The following is a 23,055-nucleotide window of genomic DNA, read 5'->3' as shown; positions in this document are numbered from 1 at the left end:
AGGTAGGAAAGTGGGTAGAGCTGTCTTAGGAATACGAGGAGCTCCACTCTGATCAGTCCTATTTAGTCAGTGAAATAGGAAAGCAAGTTCATCAACTGAGAGCAAGGGTGGGACAAGGAGTATTGGAGGTTTAAGGGACAGATGTGAACTAGTCATTCTGGAGCACAAGAGAGCAAGCTTATGAGGATTGCAGGATTGCTAGACAGTATGGATTGTCCAGTTGAGACTATGGTCATATATTTAAAGTAATTTTAAGAAGCATGCCGTACTGTGTTTAATTAACCTTATTTATCTGAGCAGGTGCAGGCACAGAGGACGGTAATAACAATCAACTTTAGAATCTAAACTGAGTAGGGAAGTTAGGACATGAAAAAATAGATAATGAAAAATCGGTAGGATAATAGAAAAAAATGGTTGGGGGAGGGGTACCGGAGTAAGCGTGCTAGAGGAGTAGGAGGTAGTGGTTGGGAAACAGAGTGTTTAAACTGGGAATCTGGAGGTGCACTGGCTGGTGATGACAACGTCAAGAGATTGACTGTGGAGATGCCTGACTAAAGAGGGGTAAAGAGGAAAAGATTATTGGATGTAAAGTCAAGTATCTGAGATGCCAGGAGATTGGATAGATTATCTTCGCATGTTATCACTAAGAAGTGACATAAATAGGAGAAGAAGACAGTCAGCAAGGAACTAAGATCCTCAGGGATTCAGAGTAGCTGAGAAGTTAGCTAGTGACCACAACAAGAGGTTGCCCCTTATAGGGGGTGGCAAGTCTAGTTGAAACAGAAGCTCTTTCCTATCTGGGGTATATTTCATAATACAAGCTATAAAATTATAAATGCCCAGTATATTATTTTCTTTTTGATGGGAATAGTATGAAGTAGAATTTATCAGAGTTCCTGTGTGTGTGGTTCATTAATCTATATACTTGTACTGCAAAGAAAGGATACATTAGTGTGTAAACTCACCTATTTTATGCATCAGTAAGTAATAATAAAATCAATAATAAAAATGCAGATAAAATAATATTATAGAACTATGTCAGAGTAAAATAATGAATAATTTAGGTTGTCTTTCTGGATTTTGCAATGTTTATGGCACTTTCCAATTTGTTAAAACTTATAATTTTTAAAGCTGTCTTATTCTAAATATTTATTTTCTTACACATTCTTTTTCTTAAAGAAGGTTCTTAAGTTATATAAGCCTCAGGTACCATAAAACCTAGGTCTTTCCTAGATAAACCAAAAATGTGGCCTAGGATTACCAATAGTCAACTGAAAAAGGGAAAACTTACTAGCTATATAACACGTAGTTCTACTATGGTTAAAAAAACCCACAAAACCAGTAACAAAAGGAATATGCAACTATTCTTTTTTTTCTTCTTCAGCAGAATGGGATTATCTATTTATAATATTGTTTTTCATGCTTTTTTGACTCTGCCTACCATATGAAATGAACTTCACATGCTGACAGTGGGACTCTCAATTGAGACCAACAGGTCACCAAACAACACTCACCTTTACATGAGAGCTTTTCTCTAATGTGTTTTTGTTTTTCTTTCTTTTTTAAAAAATCCTAACAGCCCACTAACTCAGTTATGGCCCATAAGGGGTCATGACTGCAGTGTAAGATGCTCTGTCTGATACCATCATTTTATTTTATTTTTATTCTTATTTATTGATGTATAGTTGGCATATAATGTTATGTTCGTTTCAGGTGTACAATGTAGTGATTCAAAAACTATATGTTATGCCGTGCTCACTACAAGTGTAGTCTATCGCCATACGATGCTATTACAATACCATGTAACTATTTTTAATATTAATGTCAGGCATTTTTCCTAGTTTTTATTATAATAGGAACGTTATGTAATATAATGTGCCACATCTTTATAGACAGCCTACAGACAATACAATACATCTCATCTAGTTCTTTCTAATAGTGTCAATCAATAGGGGCTTGCGATGTAATTCAATAAGGAGGTATAGAGGTCTCTACATACCTGGCCTCATCACAGATTAGATTTCAAAGTATCTGGAAATCTGCAAAATGGATAGATTAGACTTCCTTTTAAACATAACAGGCGGAACACACATGTTTACCTCTATTCCCTCAAGTAATTTTACTAACAAAAAAATAAAGTAATAAACCAGTCACAACAAAGAGGATGGGAGACGAGAACAAAATGTTGGAAGATGGAAGGTGGGGCACAGACATTAGCAGAGTAGTGAAAGGTGACTTCCCACCACCTGCAAGAGACAAAGCTGACAAGAAGTAATCCTTTTTGTCCAGAGGAAAGCTCAGAAATTGGAGGCAGAAGCATGTACTTCCAAAAACAGAAGAAAGTGGTGAAAACAGAAGAATTAGTTGAAAATCTGTGTAAGGAGCAGTTAGATTCGCAAGTCCCTTCTCTAAGCCCAGGAGCAAGGAGGCTGTCTCTCCTGATCCTGGTGGAGACCTGGAATTTCACACTCAGCAGTTGTTCAATCACAAATATACTGAACGTGTGTATACCAGGAATATCGAGCATAGGTATGGGGTAAAACCTGCATATTGAGTAATAAGACTTCTCAAGTCCTCTTTCCCTTCTTGGCCCTGAAATGGTTGACAACTGGCAACACAGTCAGAAATGCAGTTTCTCTCAGGGAAAGTGTTCTGGCCAAGAGAAAAGTCCCATAGATGCTGACATTTGACACATGCCTCCACAAAATGCCTGGGTCCAAACATCAGCCTCCTAAAGGAGGACCATCAGTCCACAGGCTCTGCCTTTTCACAAAAGAGCATCCAGTCAGCTTTTCGGTACTTCTATTTTAAATATGAATGAATGGCAGACGGAGGAGAAAATCCTCTAACATGAAAGATGAAGACTAAAAAAAAGAGGAAAAAGGAACATATAGGTAAGAGACAGAGTGCAGGACCAATAGAAGAAAAGTTAAAGAAATTTCCTTAGGGAGAGAAAAGACGGTGAATTTATGGCACAAGAATAGGATGATATGGAAAAAGAACACTCAGAGAATAAGAAACAAATCTTACCAAGAAAATGGTGTAAGAAACAGAAAATGTGATAGAAAAGGTGGCATACAAGATGGAAGAAATTTCACTGAAAATAGAATAATATGCCAAAGAGATGGAAACTAGAGAGAAAAGATTGAACATTTATTAGAGAATGTTTAGAAAGCAAACATTTAATAGAAGTTCTAGAGAGAACAGAGAAAATTGAAGAGAAGAATTACCAAAGGTAATAGGATCAGGAAATTTCCCAGCTAAAGGGCAGATGACAGACTGAGAGGGCCCACTGGGTGCCTAATATAATAATGAAAAAAGGTTACATCAGGACAAATCCGAGATGTTCCAGAGGATTTGGGTAAAAAGTTCCAGAAACTTCCAAAGACAAAATACGAAGGAATCAGAATGCCTTTGATTTTCTTAGCATCAACTCTGGAAACTAGAAGACAATATAGCGATTTTTTTTTTTTTTTAAGAGAGAGAGAAAGACAGAGTGTGTGGGGAGGGTGGGCAGAGGGAGAGGGAGGGAATCTCGTGCAGACTCCCTGCTGAGCATGGAGCCCCGTACAGGACTTCATCTCATGACCCTGAGATCATGACCTGAGCCGAAATCAAGAGCGGAATGCGCAACCAATTGAGCCACCCAGACGCCCAGTGACATCTTTAACATTATGAAGGAAAATGACTTCTAACCTAGAGTTCCACGCCCCACCAAACTGTTGAGTGTGAAGATAAATTAAAAATGTTTTCCAATATACAAGGTCTTCAAGAATGTATGATCTTACCTTCAGAATAAACTGAAGATGTACTCCACTGAAATGATGGGGGAAAAAAGAAAGAGGACAATATGGAATTCAGGAAGCAAGAGGTTTGCTTAGGAAATGATTTCCATGATGTTAGGGAAACATAATCCTAGGAAGACCACAGAGCTATGAGCCTTAAAATCAACCTAGATCACAGCAGGGGATGGAGGGCTCCAAGAGAGATATCTCCAAGAAAAAGAGAAATAGAACTGATAGATTACCTGACATGATTAATTGCACTGAGAGGAGGAAAGTTTGGGTTTCAATTTGTGACTGGTATATGGAATATGATGAAATGATTTTAAAAATGGCAAGTTTTAACTGTGGAGGAAAAAGAAATAATTGTGTAACAAGACAAAAGTTGTAAAAATGCAATCATAGTACACTGCATGGCTCAGCTATGAACAATATTTGCATAGTCATAACACAACAAACATTAAATGTTTAAAAAAATTGTAATATAAATATAGCGGGAGTTTATGAGTAAGAAAAGTGTGTGTGTAGTTAGTATAAGAGAGCTAATTTTTTTTTCTTTATTAGGAAGCCAATAAGTATGTCTAAAAATGAAGAAATTAAGAAGCTACTAAGGGTAGTAAAATTAATATGATGAATTGTATGAGCAGAAACAGATATAAGAATTCAAAATTTTGGGTAGGGTTATGGAAGTGGGAAGGCCAGGTAGGGGATTATTGTCTTTTGTAATAATCTTTGCAGTACTAAAGTATTTACCTTCTAAGACTGTACATGTATTATTTTGATTTTAAGAGGGTGAATTGCATATGTTCCAGAAATTTTTGCATTGAAGGCGCAATGGCTATTCCTCAATATCCTACTAATTATTTCAACATAAACAAATCGGCTATTTCACATCATAGCTAATCCACTGCCTGGAAAACATGAAGTAAGACTTAACATTTAGAGTAAGTTTCATCCTGACGTATTACAATGAATCTTTTTATTTGTTAACAACATCATATTTCCGTTTATTATAAAGGGCAAGTGTATCACCAAAATTAGTTATTTTAGGGCTAGCTCAGTTCTCAACTGGGGAAGATTTTTCCCTCCAGGGAACTTTTGGCAAAGTCACAACTGGGGGTTGGGGGCAACTACTGGAATCTAGTGGCTACAAGCCAAGGATGCTGCTAAACATCCTGCAATGGACAGGACAAACCCCCAAGAATTACCAAGTCCCCAGTGTCAATAATGCCATGGTTGAGAAACCACGCTCTGAGTCTTTGAGGATTATTTCATCAGAACGCTAAACATAAAGATTGATGATATGCAAACATTTTGCAATTTAGGACTGACTCAGCTAAATACCTTGGTGCAGTGCTGGAAGCAGTCTGCCTGTGAAACACATCTTTGGAAATGAGAATGGCAAGGTAAAGACAAAAGGTATAATAAATGATAACAATAATAATACATAATGCTTTGTACCTCAATAATTTCTTTCATCCACGGTTCCTAAGGCATTTATAGACTAATAATAACTACTCTGGTTCTCATATACTACCTTTTATCCAAGGATCTCAGGCACCTTCACAACACTCTCACAATGTAGGAAGTATCATTATCCCCATTTTATATGTAAGTAAACAGAGGCACAAAAGTTAAGCAACTTGCCCAAAGCCACAGGAGTCAGTAGTAGCCAATTCCTGAGTCAGAGCCTATTAATACTAAGAGAACTAGTCCAAAAGTGCAGTGATAAATCTATGTGGTATAAGCATTATTCTAGTTCATTTTCTGTCTATAATTTTCTAATTAATATTGTGTATTCAATACCTTATCTTTTTTTGCCTGCCCTCTCTCCCTGCTACACCCCCTCCCCCACTTCTTAGAGACCAAAAACTGTTTGATATCCTATTAATAAAAGGGACTATATTTACTGAGTGTCTTCCTTGAACCAAGCACACAGTGTCGATTCTTATAATAGCTTAAAAAATATATGCTGTTGTTGATTTTACAGTAAAGAAAGCTGAGTTTCAGAGAACTTAAACAACACATTGGAGATCTCTCAGCTACTTAATGAACTTGTATTCTGGCACACTGTATCCTCTTTCTGCTGTATCCTGCAGCCCCTCCAACTGAAAATCCTTTGGTAAGTTACAAAGCATTAATGTGAATCTGTTTAATGCCCAACCCTCCTACACACCCCCTTAAAACTCAAAACAAAACATTCGAGTGAATCTGTAATTGAAGAATTTCAGGTGGCACGCCCAGGATGGTACCAGCTAGGCTCCGCCTTTGAAACCAATTCCCAAGGAAGGCCTTTAATTTTCTAAGGATTTTTCCAGAGCTCTCTCCCTGCTACCCACATGTTCACCCCAACAGCCAGACCAAAGACGGGAACTGTGTGACTTTCCCTCTGAGAAATAAATAGCATGTGAATCACTTTCTCCCAATCTCATTCTTGTGGCAGGCACACACTGACTGCCCACCCACCATGTGCCACCTGGGCAAAACAGGAATACTAAGTAGGAAGAAAGATTTATGTTAGGTAAGAGTGTGACTCAGGGCTCGCCTACTTTTTTTTACAAAGTGGTGACCTGGCAATTGTAGCCTGTGACAATGATGTGCCCTGGCACTACTTGTAATATAGTGAGGTCTGTCTCTTCAGGTGCATGATAGTGGCAGTCCACCCAGCCCTGATCCAGAAATGTTAGATGACTTGCATTTAAGGATAGAAAAATAGTCAATCACCGCCCCAGGTCACACCAAATCAGCATCAACGCAGCTTTGGTATCTTGGTAGGGAGGTTTACTGCTAAATTCACTCTCTGTAAAGGAGAGGTGTAGAGACAGGGTTAAAAGAACAATCCCAAATAGCATTGGGATGCCAATGCAATACACGGTCAAAATGAGTTTTTAGTTTTCTCTTGCAAGCCTAAAATAGTAGTAAACCCTTGATAGTTCCCTGATAATTTAAGCCCCTCCTTCTTTCAGCCCACTCTTTAACCCAGAAACCACAGGCTTTTCTCAGAAGGAAGGGTCTGGGTTGGTTTGTTTCTTTTCTTTTTTTTTTTTTTTTTCCCAACTCTTCTGTCGGCCACCCTAGTACATCTGAAAAGGGGGCAGCGACCAGGAAAAGTGACGCGCGCGAGTTTTCCCATCCTGGCCAGTCAGGCCTGAATCATCACAACTTCATTGCATTCTCCCCCTCGGCCAGCAGCATTCGAGTTTTTCCCTCGAAGAATATGTCTTGTACTTAAAAGGAAGAGTGGTGGGAGACAGAGAGGCGGAGAACAGGAGCGGGGTGAAGGGCGTGGAGGATTGTCCCGCTCGGAGTCAGAGCTGCCGCGGGGCTCGCCGCCGCGGGGCCCTCGAGCCCAGGAATGTGCGGTGGGACAGGCGGGCGCGGGGCGGGCTGCAGCGGCGGGCCGGACTCGGCGGCGCGCACCTGAGCGCGGGAGGCGGGGCGTCGGCGGGCACGACCCCCACTGCACGCCGCGCCCCTCGCGCGCCGTCTCGGCCCTTTCCGCCCGCGCTTCGGCGCCGCTCGGCTCCCCTCCCGCCCCTCGCTCCCTCCCTCTTTCCCTCCCTCCTGGCCCGGCTGAGCGGTGAGCTGCGGCGGCGAGTTTGCTGTAGCTCCTTCCGCGCCGCCGCGTGGGTTCACCTGGGCGCCCGCTCCCGGACCCGCGCCTCGCCCCCTGAAACTCCTCTCAGGTAAGGGGCTGCTCGGGCCGCCCGCGCTCGACCCGCGCACCCGTCGTCCCGACGCGGCTGGACAGCTGGTGTGTGTACGCGTCCCGCCTCCTCAGCAAGCCGCCTAGGGGCTTCGCGCCTCGCCCAGGAATGAAGGTGTTGGTGGCGGGGACCTTGGGCCGACGGTGGCCGGAGCGAGTGGCAGGAGATGCGACGGGCCGACAGGTGGCGGGGTCTGGCCCTGGTCGCCAGACCGCCGCACGCGCAGACCCCGGTGGGGATAGGGCAGGCGGGCCGGGGGTGGGGACAGGCCCTTTTCTCCTCCCCTCGAGGGGCGGCGATCGTCCAGGCCAGCCGTGTAGGTGCGTCGGAGAAACTTTGCAGGGTGGGGACTCGCCAGCCACTTGGCGGGGACTGGTCAGCACGCTCTACGGGGGCGGGGGGCTCTGAGGCGGGCCGCGGGGCAGACCCTCCGGCCGGGCGAGGACCTTAACGCTTCCCTTTCCCGCCCCCTTTTGTGTTTCCCCTCAGACCCTCCGGCCGCCGGGGGAGCCCGGGCCGCCCCCGCGCCTGGGGGTCGTTCCCTCGCATCCTCCCGGCCTCGGGAAGGCAGAGGCGGCGGCGGCCGGAGCCGGGCTGGGCGGCCTGAGGTGAGAGCCAGGCCGGCCCCGCTGGGAATATGGCGACCGGTGGCTACCGGACCAGCAGCGGCAGCGGCGGCAGCACCACAGACTTCCTGGAGGAGTGGAAGGCGAAGCGCGAGAAGATGCGCGCCAAGCAGAACCCCGCGGGCCCGGCCGCCCCTAGCGGGGGCGGCAATGACACGACCGGGAAGCCCCCGGCGGGGGCTCTGGGCACTTCGGCCGCCGCCGCGGCCAACGAGCTCAACAACAACCTCCCGGGCGGCGCGGCCGCACCTGCCGCCCCCGGCTCTGGGGGCGTGAACTGCGCCGTAGGCTCCGCGGCGCTGCCCCGGTCCACCCCGGGCCCCCGGCGGCCCGAGGACGAGCCGCCCCCCACGGCTGTCGCCGTGGTGTCCACCTCGGGGGCACCGCCGGCCCGGAGCGATGAGGAGGAGCGGGACGGCGCCCCGGAGAAGGGCAAGAGCTCGGGCCCTAGTGCCAGGAAAGGCAAGGGGCAAATCGAGAAGAGAAAGCTGCGGGAGAAGCGTCGCTCTACCGGCGTGGTCAACATCCCCGCGGCAGAGGTGAGCGGGCGGGGGCCGCGGGGGGGAGCTTCCCCGGTCCCCGGGCAGCAGAGTTTTCCCACTCAAGCCCGTACTTTTTATCCTTTCGCTGAGTTAGGCAGGCAGAGGGTGATGGAGTTTTACTCTGAACAAATGCTCCCTGGGAAGTTCCCGAAACCCAAAGTAGGACACGTGCTTTTCAGGCTTCCTGGCTGAGGTCTCAGATTCAGGATCCTTCTTTATAGTGGTGGAAAGACACTCCCAAACTTGCCCACCTAGGGTTGTTTGTTTTTGCTTAATCAGTTAGAAAAATTGATCAATGGTGATGACGACATACTAAGTTTAGTTTCCCACGTGTCTATCTGAAGTTATCAGATTGTTTATCTCTTTTCTCTTGACAGTGTTTAATAGCACCTGTAAAGAAACGTGGCCTTAGCACTATCCAACACAGTTTTATTTTTCACTGTATCTAAGATGAATATATCTAAATAAGTATATTACTATTTCATCTGTAAACCAGCTTTTGGGAAGAGCGCTCCCCAACACACACACACACACACACACAAACACACACACACACACACACACACACACAGTTTATTCTGAGTGATATTTAGGACAATAGGAACATTGTAGTAATCCACAATTCTTTTTGTTAAGACGATCTTTCCTCGTATTTAAGTATTTGGCTCTATATATTCTGGAGAACAATTGTAGTAGGGTTTTTGTTTTTGTTTTGTATTTTTGAGCAGTCTCAACATTCCTGTAGGCAGCAGCATCTTCCTATTAGAGTGAGTGGTGAAACATTTTTACTTAGTGTGTAACCGCACCTATCTCTACTCTCAAAAAAAAAAAAAATCCTAAACAATTTTGAGAAGTGCACTGGTTTTGGGAAGTGATTACACAACCGTGCTTCACCCAAAGTAGCTGCTTTTTTTTCTCATTGGCTCTTTAGGTTTTATTTTTTTATTTTAAAAATTTTTTTATTCGTGGCTTTCTAATTCATTCAACTTTGATAACCAGTGAATAATTGATAAGAATATACTAACTTTAATTGTGGTTCAAGTAAAAGTATTCACAGTACGTTAGGGTGTGTGTCAAACATACCCAACTTTTAAGTGTTAATATGTTTTCCATACCTGGAAAATTACTGTTTGTCTTTGAAGGATATATTTTTATATGCATGTTTCAGGGAGATTTTTATCAGCCAGCAAAACTGTCCTCTGTGGTTTGCTACTTGCACAAAAGATCTGTTATTCATTAAATTGCTTTAAAAGGAATTCATGAGAGTGGTAATCAAATTTCTAGGGTTTTTTTTTTTTTTAAGTTAAAAATATGAAGATTAAGGGGAAACTAAAGACAAGGCTTTGGAAAAGCTACATTCCTCAACTTTATTTTTAAAAGTAGCTGATGGTCCAAATAAAAGAATTAGTCATTTTCAATCTATTCCTCATTGTTCATCTGACAGGGGTCTTATTTTGGGAAATATCTTGGCAGATGTTAGACTTCATTTTTTGTCTGGCTGTTTGTGCTAGAATTGTTACTTCTCAAGTACCTTTTTTGTTTTTGTTTTTAACAAGGGTAATGTTTACTGGGGAAAATAAGTGTGGTGTACCTTATGAGATCCTAAGATACATCCTTTGTTAATACTCCTGCTTTGGGTTGGAGAACATAGTTCTGAGAATGTAGATGACTGCCCACTACAATTGAGTCTAATACTCTGGAATGTTTTTCGTTTGGGTGTTGGCAACTCCTAAATTTAATCTTCCTTAAAAACAAACAACCCAGGGCACCATTTTTTGTCTGTGGAATTTGAACCTTTTTTATTGAATAGGAAATTGAGGACTGCTTTCTTTTTGTGGTAACTATGGCTCTATCTGTTGCTGTAGGACGCAACAAAATATGGTAATGTTTTGCCGCAGTATCTGATTAACAGGCATACTTCTTGAGGGCCGCCTCCTCATATTTTCATAAAAACAACTTAAGTCGTTCAGATTATTTTAGTAGTGGTAAATATATGACACAAAACTTTAAAGATGGGCCATCTTTATATCTTTAGGTTGTTGTAGGTTGTTTTTTTAGAATTGTGTGCCATTTCTCTTAGAAGTTTCAACATTGAGAATGTCAGTTGCTCTGGAGTTTCTTGTGTAATATAACTTAGCACTCCTGGTTTAAGAAGTCATATAATATTTTACAAAATTTTCAGGTTTGCAGATATCATAAAAACAAAATCACCAATCTTGCCAATATTCAAGAGTGGAATTATGTATAATGTTGAGAAAGACTCTTATTTTCAGGCAATATTCTCAGCCAAGCTTATATTAAGAGTAACATGTAATTTGTATGCAAAAACCCATTTTAGTGGTTGATAAACATTAAGTTCCTTCAAGAAGTATTTATTAAACATCTGTGTGACGCATTCACTGTGACTTTCATTAACTTATTTTACTAATTATGGAGTATTATAAAATTGTTGTAAAGATATCTGACAACAGCTAAAGATACCACAATCAACCAGAAGATAGTTTTAGTGAGGAAGCAAGTCAAAAACTTAAACTGGTGGATGGGGATGGGAAGCTGGGTGGGATACTACTTGTGGTAACTGTAATAAAAAGTCCAAATATTCAGTTGTTAGTGAGACAAACTTTAGTTCTCATTTACTGAGGTAAAGATCTTTTGGAAAATGTTTCTTTCTAAATTTTTACTTTATTTTTTTGGGCAGTAGCCCAAATTGAATAATTTGGATGTGACGTACCTCCTGCCAATAATTTGGTATATGTTTATTAGATCAGTCAGATGTTTATTACATGTCTGTGTTCAAAGTGCTATTGTAAGTGCTGTGGAAAAAACAAGAAGAGTAAGGCAGTGTATATTCTCAAGGAGCAGAACTGTAATCCAGGAGGAAGGATAAGGCATAATTATATGAAAAAACTTAAGTACTGAGTTAACAATTGAAAAGCCATCTTAACATAGCAAATTGTTTATTAGAACTATTTTGTGTTTAGGGGCGCCTGACTGACTCGGTTAATCTCAGGGTTGTGAGTTCAAGCCCCACGCTGGGTGTGGAGATTACTTTAAAAATCTAAAAAAATATATATTTTGTGTTTAGAGGAAAGAGGTGATTGGTCTATGAGAAGCTATTGAGGATGAGGGCCTTGAGCTAAGACATTTCTGTAGCTTTGTATTTATACATATATTTACACATACATTTATACATACCTGTTTGTTTAGTATTTTAAGTATCAGAGTGCAGTTGTTCTTAATTGTGGTAGCAAATTAAAATCAGGTGAGGATCTTAAAAAAATTCTCCCCATGGAGAATACTTGCTGTCTCCCTCCCTGACCCCCTTTTGATTTAATGGGTCTGGGATGGATCCCAGGCATTAATATTTTGATAAACTTCGCATGTGATTCTACTGTGAGTCAGAGTTAAGAACTATTGGGCTGCAGTCTGGGGATACGGAAATGAATAGGACACAGGCCTTGTCCACAGGGCCTCTCAAGTAATATAGGGAACTGTGGTAAAGTACAGTGTTAAGTCCTGAGCAGGGTACCTAACTTGAGGAGGGGGATAGTTGAAGAAGGATTGCTAGGCAGTACCACTCCTGTTTTCAGAGTGCTTGTGAAGTTATTGCCATTTAATAGGTTTGCAAGAGGGGTTAACAGAGATGGTTACCCTAGGAAATATAATAATTCAATAGGTCAAGTTCAACTGGCACTGAAGTTTTGATTTAAATATAAAGTTAACATATATTGTAACTTACTATTTTCGTAGTGGTTGGCTAGAGTGCTTTATGTGTTGTTTTAATTAATGCTCACAGCAATCCCATGTGGTAGTTATAGTTTCTCTTTTTATCCTCATTTCCAGAAGAGAAAATGGAGGCTTGGAGAATTTAAAATGACTCAGGATCACATGGAAAGTGAATAAGTGGTAGAGCAATTCTTAATCTTGGGGCCATGAATCCAAGCCCCCTATATCGAATGTGAAGCATACTTAAATTAAAAAATTTAAAAAAGAATTAACCTACTTTGCATTATTTAGCTTATTTCCCTATAACTTTTTATTTTTTTTCTGTAACTTTTTATTAGAGTTTATCTTAAATAATTTAAACATCTGAATGGGGAAATAGTAAAAGGAACTGAATAGAAATTAAGGTTAAATTTGTCGGCTCAGAGATTGCTTCTGACTCTCTAATTTATAGTTTGCTTGGGAAAATTTTGAACACCAGGCCACCAGCAAAATCTGTTTTTGGCTAGAAGTCAGAAAATGTGAATCTTTGTTTTTACTTAAGTGATATGTTGTTTTTCTGTCAAGATGGGGTTAAACACCTACCTTATAATTTGAAGGAGCATATGATATATAGAAAGCATAAGTGAGCACAATTTTAAGTCATAATTATTTAGCATATTACTGAACATTATGTAGGACAAGTTCTACTTAATAAACCATGTAAATCCAGGTAGATTAAGAAATGCCTTTTGGTATGCCCAGTATGTTCCAGACTGTCTACCTTTCTATGTGATGAGTCAGAAGAGGAACTAATAGTGACTCAGGGTTGGGGAAAATTGAACTTGTGAATAGGGTAGATATAGCATACACAATAAGACTGCTTAATAAGATATTAAGCCCAACTTTCCTAAATGCTTGAAGTCATTGGTAAAGTAAATTGAATTTTATTATCAGGATTTGTAATAAATCGGCTAAGCTGAGATGCCTTTTTCTATAAAAATAATTATGTAATTAAAGTAGATGACATTTATGGTGTGCTTATTATGTGCTAGGCACTGTTCTAAGCACTTCACAGGTATTGGTGCATTTAATTCTCACCACAACCCTATGGGAAGATGGGGGAGAGCAAGTAAGTTGCTTACTTGCCTCAGGTCACATGTGTGGTATGAAGCAGAGTAGAGATAGTCTGCCTTTAAAGCCTGGTGCTTAATAACCCTCTTATTATAGTTCAGTGTATTACATACTGTATACCTAATTTAAGAAAGACAAAGATTATTTTAGTAGTAAACTAGAAGATGCTAACATCTGACTATAGAATTTGAAAATAGCTGTATAATAAAAGGCAGATAAAGTGGGACTTTATTAGAAAAACTTGAGAGCAAATAAACAGTGACATTAAAATTCTTATTTAAAATCACTATCAGTCTAGTGGCTTTATTTATGCTCTTTATTATTTCTATTTTGGTTTTTAGCACCTGTGATATAGGACAGAAAATAATTATGCTGTTTAATAGCAAGGCTAATATATGTCTTAGAAGTTTAAAATGTTTGAAATTTTCTGTGTGCTTTTTTCTTTTTAAAAATTGAGGTATAATTCATAGATCATAAAATTAATCCTTTATTCAGTTCAGTGGTTTTTAGTGTATTCACAAAGTTGTGCTCTAAGTGCTTTTATATTTTTATCTTAATTTTTCATTATGTTTTTAGAACCTGTGGTACCTAAGTTTTTGCTTCCGACCCTATAAAATGCAGCAGTATTCAAATAATTCAATGTCAGCTTTTCCTGCATCTCACAGAGAAAATGAAATTATGGTAGAATTTTTTCACTGTTCTGTCTCTTAAAATACCTACCACCATTTGTTCGTATAGGAGTTTAGTATAAGAGGTATTTAATTTAACTGAATGTAAAATTTTAAATATAAAAGTTTTTAAAAATTAAAATTTTAAATTTAAAATATTTGAAAATTTAAAAGTTTACATATCTTTCAAGGAGATCTGCAAAGCTCTACTATCTAAACATTTGGGAACTTTAATTCAAAGTAAAAATGGAGTTTTAAACCACCTAAAATCTTAGTCACGTTACTTCAATCAGTGTCTTAAAAGATGTGGCTTGGGGGTGTGGTGTGTCACCTGTGTTGTTTATATGAAATGGAGATTTCTGGGATCCACCTCATTCTGGGGAGAGGGAGGGATTACTGAGACTGCAGAGTCTTAACATGTTCTTGAGTGATTCTTGCACACCCTAGAGTTTGGGAAGAACTGACTTAAATGCCCTGTTTAATGTTTATTGATCTGTCAAATGAAATTGATGCTGATAATCTAACAGGATTATTATGTGAATCAAATGAAATGGTGTTGGTGTAAATGTTCTAAAAATGATAAAGTGGTAAATTATAGTTACTGTGTGGTTGTATTGATAACTGGTTGTTGATGCCTAATGGAAATTTCTTATTGAGATGTTGAAAATTCTTTTTTTTCCTTCTAATTAAAAACTTCATAAACATTTTAACAAAGACTACTTGAACTACTTGGAAATTCAAAGCACCTTAAACATTTATGTAATATACAGTTAGTGCAAAATGTTGCATCTGCATTGCTTGCTTGTTTTGAATTTGTTAGAAGCCTAGACTACAGGAAAACAACAAACTCTACCTAATGTGTAATTTGAACTTTCATTCATTTTTTTTTTATTTTTGCATATCTCTAAGTGAAAGTGTATAATTGTGTTTCTAAATGTATTTAATAATTAGTGGTTCAAACTCTTAAAACAGGCTTTGTCCGTCTTATTCAAAATATTCCCAACTGCATGATTTTTTCTCTTGTTTACTTTATTAAAATAATCATATATTAAATCTATAGGCATTCTTAGCTAGCCAATTGATTCTTAAAATATCTGGTTATTGCTGAGGGAAGTTTCAGTTTAAATCTTAGGCATTTGTGTTTATAGCCATGTACCTACTGTATAGAATCAAGCCTTAGCCCTCTATCACATTCTTCTTGGGTTACTTAAAAATATAGTAGGCACCATGTCTGAATGAAATTGTAAGAACATTTAGTTTCTAAAAGCAGCAAAATTATATATCTTAGAAGGTAGAAACTGCTCCAGTGAGTTCAAAACCTAAGATGTGAAATGAATATATTTCACATAATATAATGTAATATAATGAAATGAATATATTTCAGATAATATTTATTTATTCTGTGATAGTCTTTAGAAAATTCCTTCACCAAATTCTGTGGGTCACAGTGTAGTTTTCAATCATAGTTTTATTTATTTTATATACTTGAATTTTTTTTAAGTAGTCTGTTGTATTCTGAAGGCATTTTGTTAGGGTTTTGCTGAAATGAATAGAAAGGGAGAGAATTAATGTTACAGATTACGTTTCTGTGATAAAGTTTTGTTTGCATATTCTTTATATAAACTCTAGGGGACTAGCTGAATAAGAAATAATACAGTTTGAAATACAGAATGAAAACATGTTTTATAGTAAAATTAACTTTAAAAGATACTATTTAATATTAAGCTTATGGGTATAAAAGTGAAATTTGCAAGTTACACAAAGTATGAAATGGCTTTCTATTGCTTTTGGAATTTTTTGCAGAATATTTTTAGCAGTACTTTAAAAAAGTGGAAATCTTAGTTTGAAGAACAATATTAACATTCAGAAGATGGTACTTGAGGAATAAAAAGTAAGATTATATTAGCTGCAATAGTCGAAGAAGTTGGGTTTCAAATTTCTGGTGAGACTTTTTGATATTCTGTAGTGCAAGCAAAAGTTGATTCACACCATACTTACATAATCTTAATTTTTTTCTGCTGGTAAAGTAATGTGTTTAAAAAAAAAGAGGGGGGGATGTGTTCATTGTAGTTCCCTTGTAGAAATACAGGAAAAGATAGAGAAACATCACCTGTTATCTTATTCATATAAATATTTGTTTCTCATATCTACATAGGAAATGGAACCACACTATCCAAATTTTATGTGCATTTAGTAGTCATTCATCATGAGTATTTTTATGGTGGTGGTCTTCAAAAATAAGGATGGATTTTTAAAAAATTAGTTTCAGTGGGGCGCCTGGGTGGCACAGCGGTTAAGCGTCTGCCTTCAGCTCAGGGCGTGATCCCGGCGTTACGGGATCGAGCCCCACATCAGGCTCTTGCGCTATGAGCCTGCTTCTTCCTCTCCCATTCTCCCTGCTTGTGTTCTCTCTCTCCCTGGCTGTCTCTATCTCTGTCGAATAAATAAAGTCTCTTTAAAAAAAAAAATTAGTTTCAGGTATGCAATATGGGGCTTTCTTTGTGGTAAAATACTAATAACATTTTTAACTGCTTTTGAGTGTACATTCAGTTGTATTAAATATATTCGCATTATTGTGATCATTATCACTATCTATCCCATTACTCTTTTCATGTTGTAAAACTGAAACTGTACCTGTTAAACAATCACTCCCCATTCTACCTACCTAGCCCCTGGCAACTACCATTATACTTTCTGTCTTTAGGGATGGATATATTTGTGTTATTTGATATTAAAATACTTGAGCATTATTACTTCATTGGTAAAGGACTCTACTGCTTCTTTGCCCTATTATGTAGCTGATTGGCAGGAAAATAAGTTGTTTTAAGATAAACAGATATATATTTTTTTCTTTTCATGTAATGTGTTTCCTGAAGCATTCTTCAAGGCAAGTGTTTGGGTCTTCAAAATACCTCACAGGTACTAGGACCTTCCGATAATTGTGAGGGATACCCAATTATTTTTTTAAGATTTATTTGTTTGAGAGAGAAGGCAGAGGGTGGGAGAGAGAAAGAATCCTCAAGTGAACTCCCAGCTGAGCATGGAGCCTGACGCAGGGCTCGATCCCATGACCCTGAGATGAAATCAAGAGTTGGACGCTTAACTGACTAAGCCACCCAGGTGCCCCATGCCCCCCTGCTTTTTTTTAACCTCCTCTGTAGCCTTTGATTTCAGTGGGAAATTGGTGATCAAAGCTGCAATAATTATAAGTGTGTGTAAGTTATAATTCACCATAAAAGTTCCTAATCAGACATGCAAAATCACAGAATGAAAACTACAGGACATAAGGAAAAATGGAGTTTAGGGGCATAACACTCAGAAATTTTGTGATAGAAAGATAGAAACATAATAAAGACTAGCACAATTTTACACATTAGATGGTTAAGAAATACATAAATACTACAATAGATATGACACTTGACCTTGAAAAAGACCAGAATTTTCTTATAGAAGTGAGTGTCAAAAGGGTGGTAATTTGTGAAGTGTTGGAAGAAGGGTTATCTGAAATTGGACTGAAACTGTGATACCAGATGTGCATTGGTAGGACTTATAATATGAGGAGTGAGCTGGCAGATGTTTGAGATGTGTGTGTTCTATGTTATTCTGCGTGACCGGGTTGCATTTTCTCTGCTTACCTGCTGTTTTAGTAGTGCATAAGCAGATGCAAAATTTGTATTTTGCTCAGCTTGCTTCCTAATATATCAGTTACATTGGAACAAATCCAGTTTTCTAAAAAAAAATATTGTAGTGTATATGTATATACCCATATGTATATATCTCTTTATATGTTTATGTGCACATCCACATTAATCTATCCAAAATATGTGAAACAGTGGCTTGAGAAGATCAATCCAAGTAATGAGATGGAGAAAGGACTAGGGAGCGGATGTGACTAGAGATAAGAATACTCATTTAAAAATGAATATACTAATACTAATACTAATTGCTAGGGCAATGGCAGTTAGAAAAAGAAAGGAACGGATGGATTAAGAGGCATTTCATTGGTATTAGAAAGTTATGTAACAATGTTTTGAGCTGGAAAATTCCCCCCCCCCCCCCCCCCCGGGCTACCTGTACCCTGATTCCTATCTAAATCTTGCTTATTGTTTTCCTTCTTTCTTAAATACTTGGCTCTTCCCTGTTGGCTCATCTTGCCATGAAGAAATGTTCCCCTAATTCTGCTTCACTTTCGACTTAACTTTTCTTAATTGCTCAACTTGCAGGTATTGTTTTCACCCACTTACTCCCATTTCATTGCTCATTTCCTGCTACCTAATTGCAATTGATCTCTACAAGGTTGCTTGTGGCCTCCTAATGGCCAAATGAGATAGCTTCTTTTCTGATTTCAGCCTATTTGACTTCTCTGTAGCATTTGCCCTTGTCATTTCTTCCTTGGATGCTACAGCATTTTTGTTAGATTCTTTTTTACTTGGTTTACTCAGAAACATTTGAGTGCCTGCTTTGTGCCCCAAGCTCAGTGCTAGATGATACAAAGATGAATTACATACTCACCACACCAGTCTTTAAGGAACTTTCAGTCTTCTCTCAGAGAAAAAGATGTTTTAGTTCAGGCTGCCATAACAGAATACCATAGACTGGGTGGCTTACAACAACAGAAATTTTTTCTCACAGTTCTGAAGGCTGTGAAGACCAAGGCAGCAATAGAATTGGTGTCTGGTGAGAACCTGCTTCCTGGTTCACTCTGCCCTCACATGGCGGTGGAAGGGGTGAGAGATATTTGGGATCTCTTTTATCAGGGCACTAATCCCATTCGTGAGGGGCCCCATCCTTAGGACCTAATCTCCTCCCAAGGAACCCACCTTCTAATACTATAATATTGGGGGTTAGGATCTCAACATAGGAATTTTTGGGGAGACACAAATACTCTGTTCATAACAGATAAATGGAATTTTGTATAACGAGAACTATAATGGAGAAAAGAAAAGAGTACCGAACTAGCTCAGAAAAGGGAGCCATCAGTTACATGAGGAGTCAAGGAGGGCTTTACATAAGATTAAGTAGTATTGAGCCCTGTGTCTTAACTGATAGGAAGGATTTCCCAAATGAAGAGGGGAGATTCGGTAACATTCTGTGTAGAGGAAATAGCATTTGTGGAGGCACAAAGCCAGGAAATAATAGCATTCTATTACAGATAGACCTCCTGTGCCATACCTCCTGTGTGCCCAGCATTGTGCTGGGGGATTTCCATGTGTTCTTATCTTCACATTTTTTCACAAGGTAGATTTTTAAAATATATTCCTCATTTTACAAGATGCTTCAAAGAAGCTGTGACTTGCCTAAAGGCCATACTGACAGAACTTGGATTTGACTCCAGGTTTGTTAGGGTGCTAGTGCACACACATTGGTTATCATTGTTGTGAAGAGGGAGGGATATGTTCTAACAGAGGAAACTTTGATGTGCGGAGAATTCTCGGTGGGGAATGAATGGAGAACAGCTGAAGAGGAGTAATATGGACCAATTGTGATGGATCTGAATGTCGTGCCAAGGAATTCAGACTTTATTCTGCTGTTCTCTGTTAGTATTGTTGGCTGGGTATTTCCTTCCTCTGTCGATACCTGTGTATCCAGTAACCCTGACAACTTCTGGAATGGAAAACTTTTGTCTGTGTAATTTGAAATCGCTAAGAGGATCTTTTTGTTTGGAGGCAGGTATCTGTTCAAAAATAATAAACAATGCAAAATCATGTAAAAATTATATGCATATAATAGAATAAATAAATCAAATTTCCATGTGGGTTAAAAAGAGATGAGAGGATAGCTTCTAAACAAAGTTGTGCCCAAGTAATTCTTTTTATTACAAAAATAACTCTGTACTGTAGATAGATTTGGGAATGACATTTTTATTGGAGTAGGATGGAGTGGATTAAATTGCCAGATTCTGTACTGAGTGTTATCATGAAGAAGTTTATAGTTTAATATTGTCTTGGGGTTTAGACGTGGCCCTGTACTTGATATAAAAGGTGGTGTTTTTTCCATTCCCGCATTCTTCCGGTTGATCTTGTGATATAGGTGCTTGGGATACAGGCACTAAGGGTGAGCATTGCCTTTGAATGTTTTCTCACGTGTTATTTGTTCAACTTCCACAGATGTTCCCTGCCTGCCCCCTTCATCCCTTCTGCCCTCTGTTATCTTAGACGGAAGTCAAGTGCTTCTCCAAACCATGTTTCAGGAATAGTGTTTATTTATTTTTGGTGATGCAAAGGTAATGCCTACTTATTTGTAGAAAATTAGAAATAAAATGAGCAAAAACAGGATAGTGCCAAGATCAGCTATAGATTACTCTATCAATTTGACATGCTTTTCCATTTTTATTTTTATGCAATGGGATTATATTCTGTGTACAATTTTAGAGACTTTTAAATATGAACTATCATTCAGCATGGCCAATAATAATATTATTATTTCCTTTTATTTGAAAGTGATGTTAATTGCTGCATATTTTTTATTTCATAAACATAATTCCCACTATCCAATGGTAACTCTTTATAGTTTTGGCATGTAATTCTTAAATATATTTTTTGGCATACACATAAAAAATATATATACAGAAATTTAATCATTCTACAAATACTACTAAATTTTTTTGTTTTCAATATCTCATGAACATCTTTGTATGCCAGCAAATATATACCTGTGTTATTATTTTTTTAAAGATTATTTATATTTTTTAGTAATCTCTACACCCAGTGTGGGGCTTGAACTCACAACCCCGAGATCAAGAATCATGTGTTCTGATTGAGCCAGACAGGTGCCCACTGTGTTGTTGTTATTCTTAATGACTATAGAATATTTCATAATTGGGGTGTTCTGATAAGGCTACAATACATTTACTATAGTCTTGGTACATTATTTTATTTTATTTATTTCGTTTTTCAGTCTCACTGCATATTACATGTTAGACACTGAAGTAGGCCTTTTGGGCATTTGAATTGCTGTAATCTCTTTTGTTACCAGCACTCAGGATTTGAATGAATTGTAGTTCATCATTTTGTCCTTGAGCAGTTTATAATCTAATTTGGAGAAATAAGATTATATAAGATAATTTTGAAACATTAAAAGGAAATGTATAATAAAGTGTTAAATGTTATGCCATGCTGTCAGTACAGAGAGGTGAGAGATCCCTAGAGAACTGACTGGTCCAGGAAGTTTCATGGAGGGAGTATGAGATTTGCGTTGATTTTGAGGGACTATAAGAAGTGGGCACATAAAGAGCAGAGTCACTATTTCAGACTGAGAGAATAGGGTAAGTAGAGTTACAAAGGTGAGAGTTAGCAACCTGATTGGAATAAAGAGTTTATATTAGGAAATAATAATAGTTAGAGAAATTAAGGAGCAGAATTGTGAAGGATCTTAAAAACTGGACTGAAAATTTTAGGCTTACTGTGTTGCCTATAGGAGAATCTTGAGCAGGATATGTTCATATTTGTGACACCAGGATTTTAACAGGATCAGCTGGGCAGGAGTGTGTAGAATAGGTTAGAGGAAAGGGAGAACATAAATAAGGAGATGAATTGGGAGGTTGTCATACACCGGGGGGAGACATTGTATGTGAAACCATTAGAACATTGTAGTAGAATATAGTTCATTAACATTCTCAGTTTTATGTCTTGTTTAATTGACTGTTACTGTCTTCAGTTGGAAGAGGAGCTTAGGGGAGCTTATTATGAGTCACATGATAATTTCAAAGGTAATAATTAAACCAGAAATCACTTACACTACAAACTGGCTTTTAGAATATTTTATTATTTTGATTGTAAGTGAAAAGAAAGGCGTTTGTCTCTCAGGATAAGGAAGCCATGTTAATAAATAGATAACATTTGCTTGCTTACTGGGCCTGGCCCTATTCTAAGCTGTTTATGGGTATGAACTCACTACATTTTTATTTTTATTTGTTTATTTATTTATAAAAGATTTTATTTATTTATTTGACAGAGAGCAAGAGAGCACACAAGCAAGGGGAGCAGCAGGCAGTTGGAGAGGGAGAAGCGGGCTCTGAGCAGAGAGCCCCATGTGGGGATTGATCCCAGGACCCTGGGATCATGACCTGAGCTGAAGGCAAATGCTTAACCAACTGAGCCACCCAGGTGCCCCTGAACTCACTAAATTTTTAGAAAAACTCGAGGAAGGTCAGGGCTATTCCTGTTTTACAGATGAGGAAAGTGAAGTACGGGATGATAAGCCATACTGAATTTCTGATTTGAAGAATTAGATGGCAACTTTGCCTCTTGATTCCCCCCCTCCCCCGCCCCCTGTGGTTTCATGTTTACAGCAGGGGCAGTATCACCTTTTTTTTTTTTCCCCTAAAGATTTTATTTATTTGAGAAAGAGAGAGAGTGATAGCACAAGAAGGCAGAGCAGCAGGCAGAAGGAGAGGAAGAAGCAAGTTCCCCGATAAGCTGGGAGCAGGATGTCGCGCTCGATTCCTGGGATCGTGACTGGAGCCGAAGGCAGAAGCATAACCGACTGAGCCACCCAGGGGCCCCAGGGCAGTATTACCTTTTAGCATTAGCCTGAGCAAAGTTGACATCCTTATATTTAACTTGCTTTCAGGTTTTTATTTTATTTTATTTATTTAAAGATTTTATTTTATTTATTTAAAGATTTTATTTGTCGGAGAAAGAGAGAGAGAGAGAGCACAAGCAAGGGCTGCAGCAGGCTGAAGGTGAGGGAGAAGCAGACTCGTCCCTGAGCAAGGAGCCTGATGCGGGTCTGGATCCTAGGACCCTAGGATCATGACCTCAGCCAAAAGTAGATGCTTAACCGACTTAGCCACCCAGGTGTCCCATCTTTCAGGTTTTTAATTAAGTATTTTAAGAAATTTTTTTTCTCTTTCCTGCTTATTTTGAGGTAAAAGCTACATGTGAAAGTCAGAG

The 23,055-nt window shown here is 39.1% G+C and overlaps 1 protein-coding gene across 2 annotated transcripts in view; it reads left to right on the top strand.

The window, feature by feature from the left end:
* Window positions 1-7,332: 7,332 nt before the first annotated feature.
* Window positions 7,333-23,055, top strand: part of PAWR (pro-apoptotic WT1 regulator) — a 113,950-nt gene continuing 98,227 nt past the window's right edge. The window contains exons 1-2 of one of the 2 annotated variants that reach the window (XM_034643771.1): window positions 7,333-7,468; window positions 7,979-8,654. In XM_034643771.1, the coding sequence (XP_034499662.1) occupies window positions 8,127-8,654 (528 nt within the window). In that variant the 5' untranslated portion in view covers window positions 7,333-7,468; window positions 7,979-8,126. Of the gene's footprint in view, window positions 7,469-7,817; window positions 8,655-23,055 lie in introns of those variants that run through there. The other variant, XM_034643772.1, reaches the window with a different exon arrangement.

This window comes from Ailuropoda melanoleuca, chromosome 15, assembly GCF_002007445.2.
Source record: "Ailuropoda melanoleuca isolate Jingjing chromosome 15, ASM200744v2, whole genome shotgun sequence".
Taxonomy (NCBI): Eukaryota; Metazoa; Chordata; class Mammalia; order Carnivora; family Ursidae; genus Ailuropoda; species Ailuropoda melanoleuca.
The sequence above is the reverse complement of the archived record's forward strand: the minus strand, read 5'-3'. Positions and strand labels throughout refer to the sequence as shown.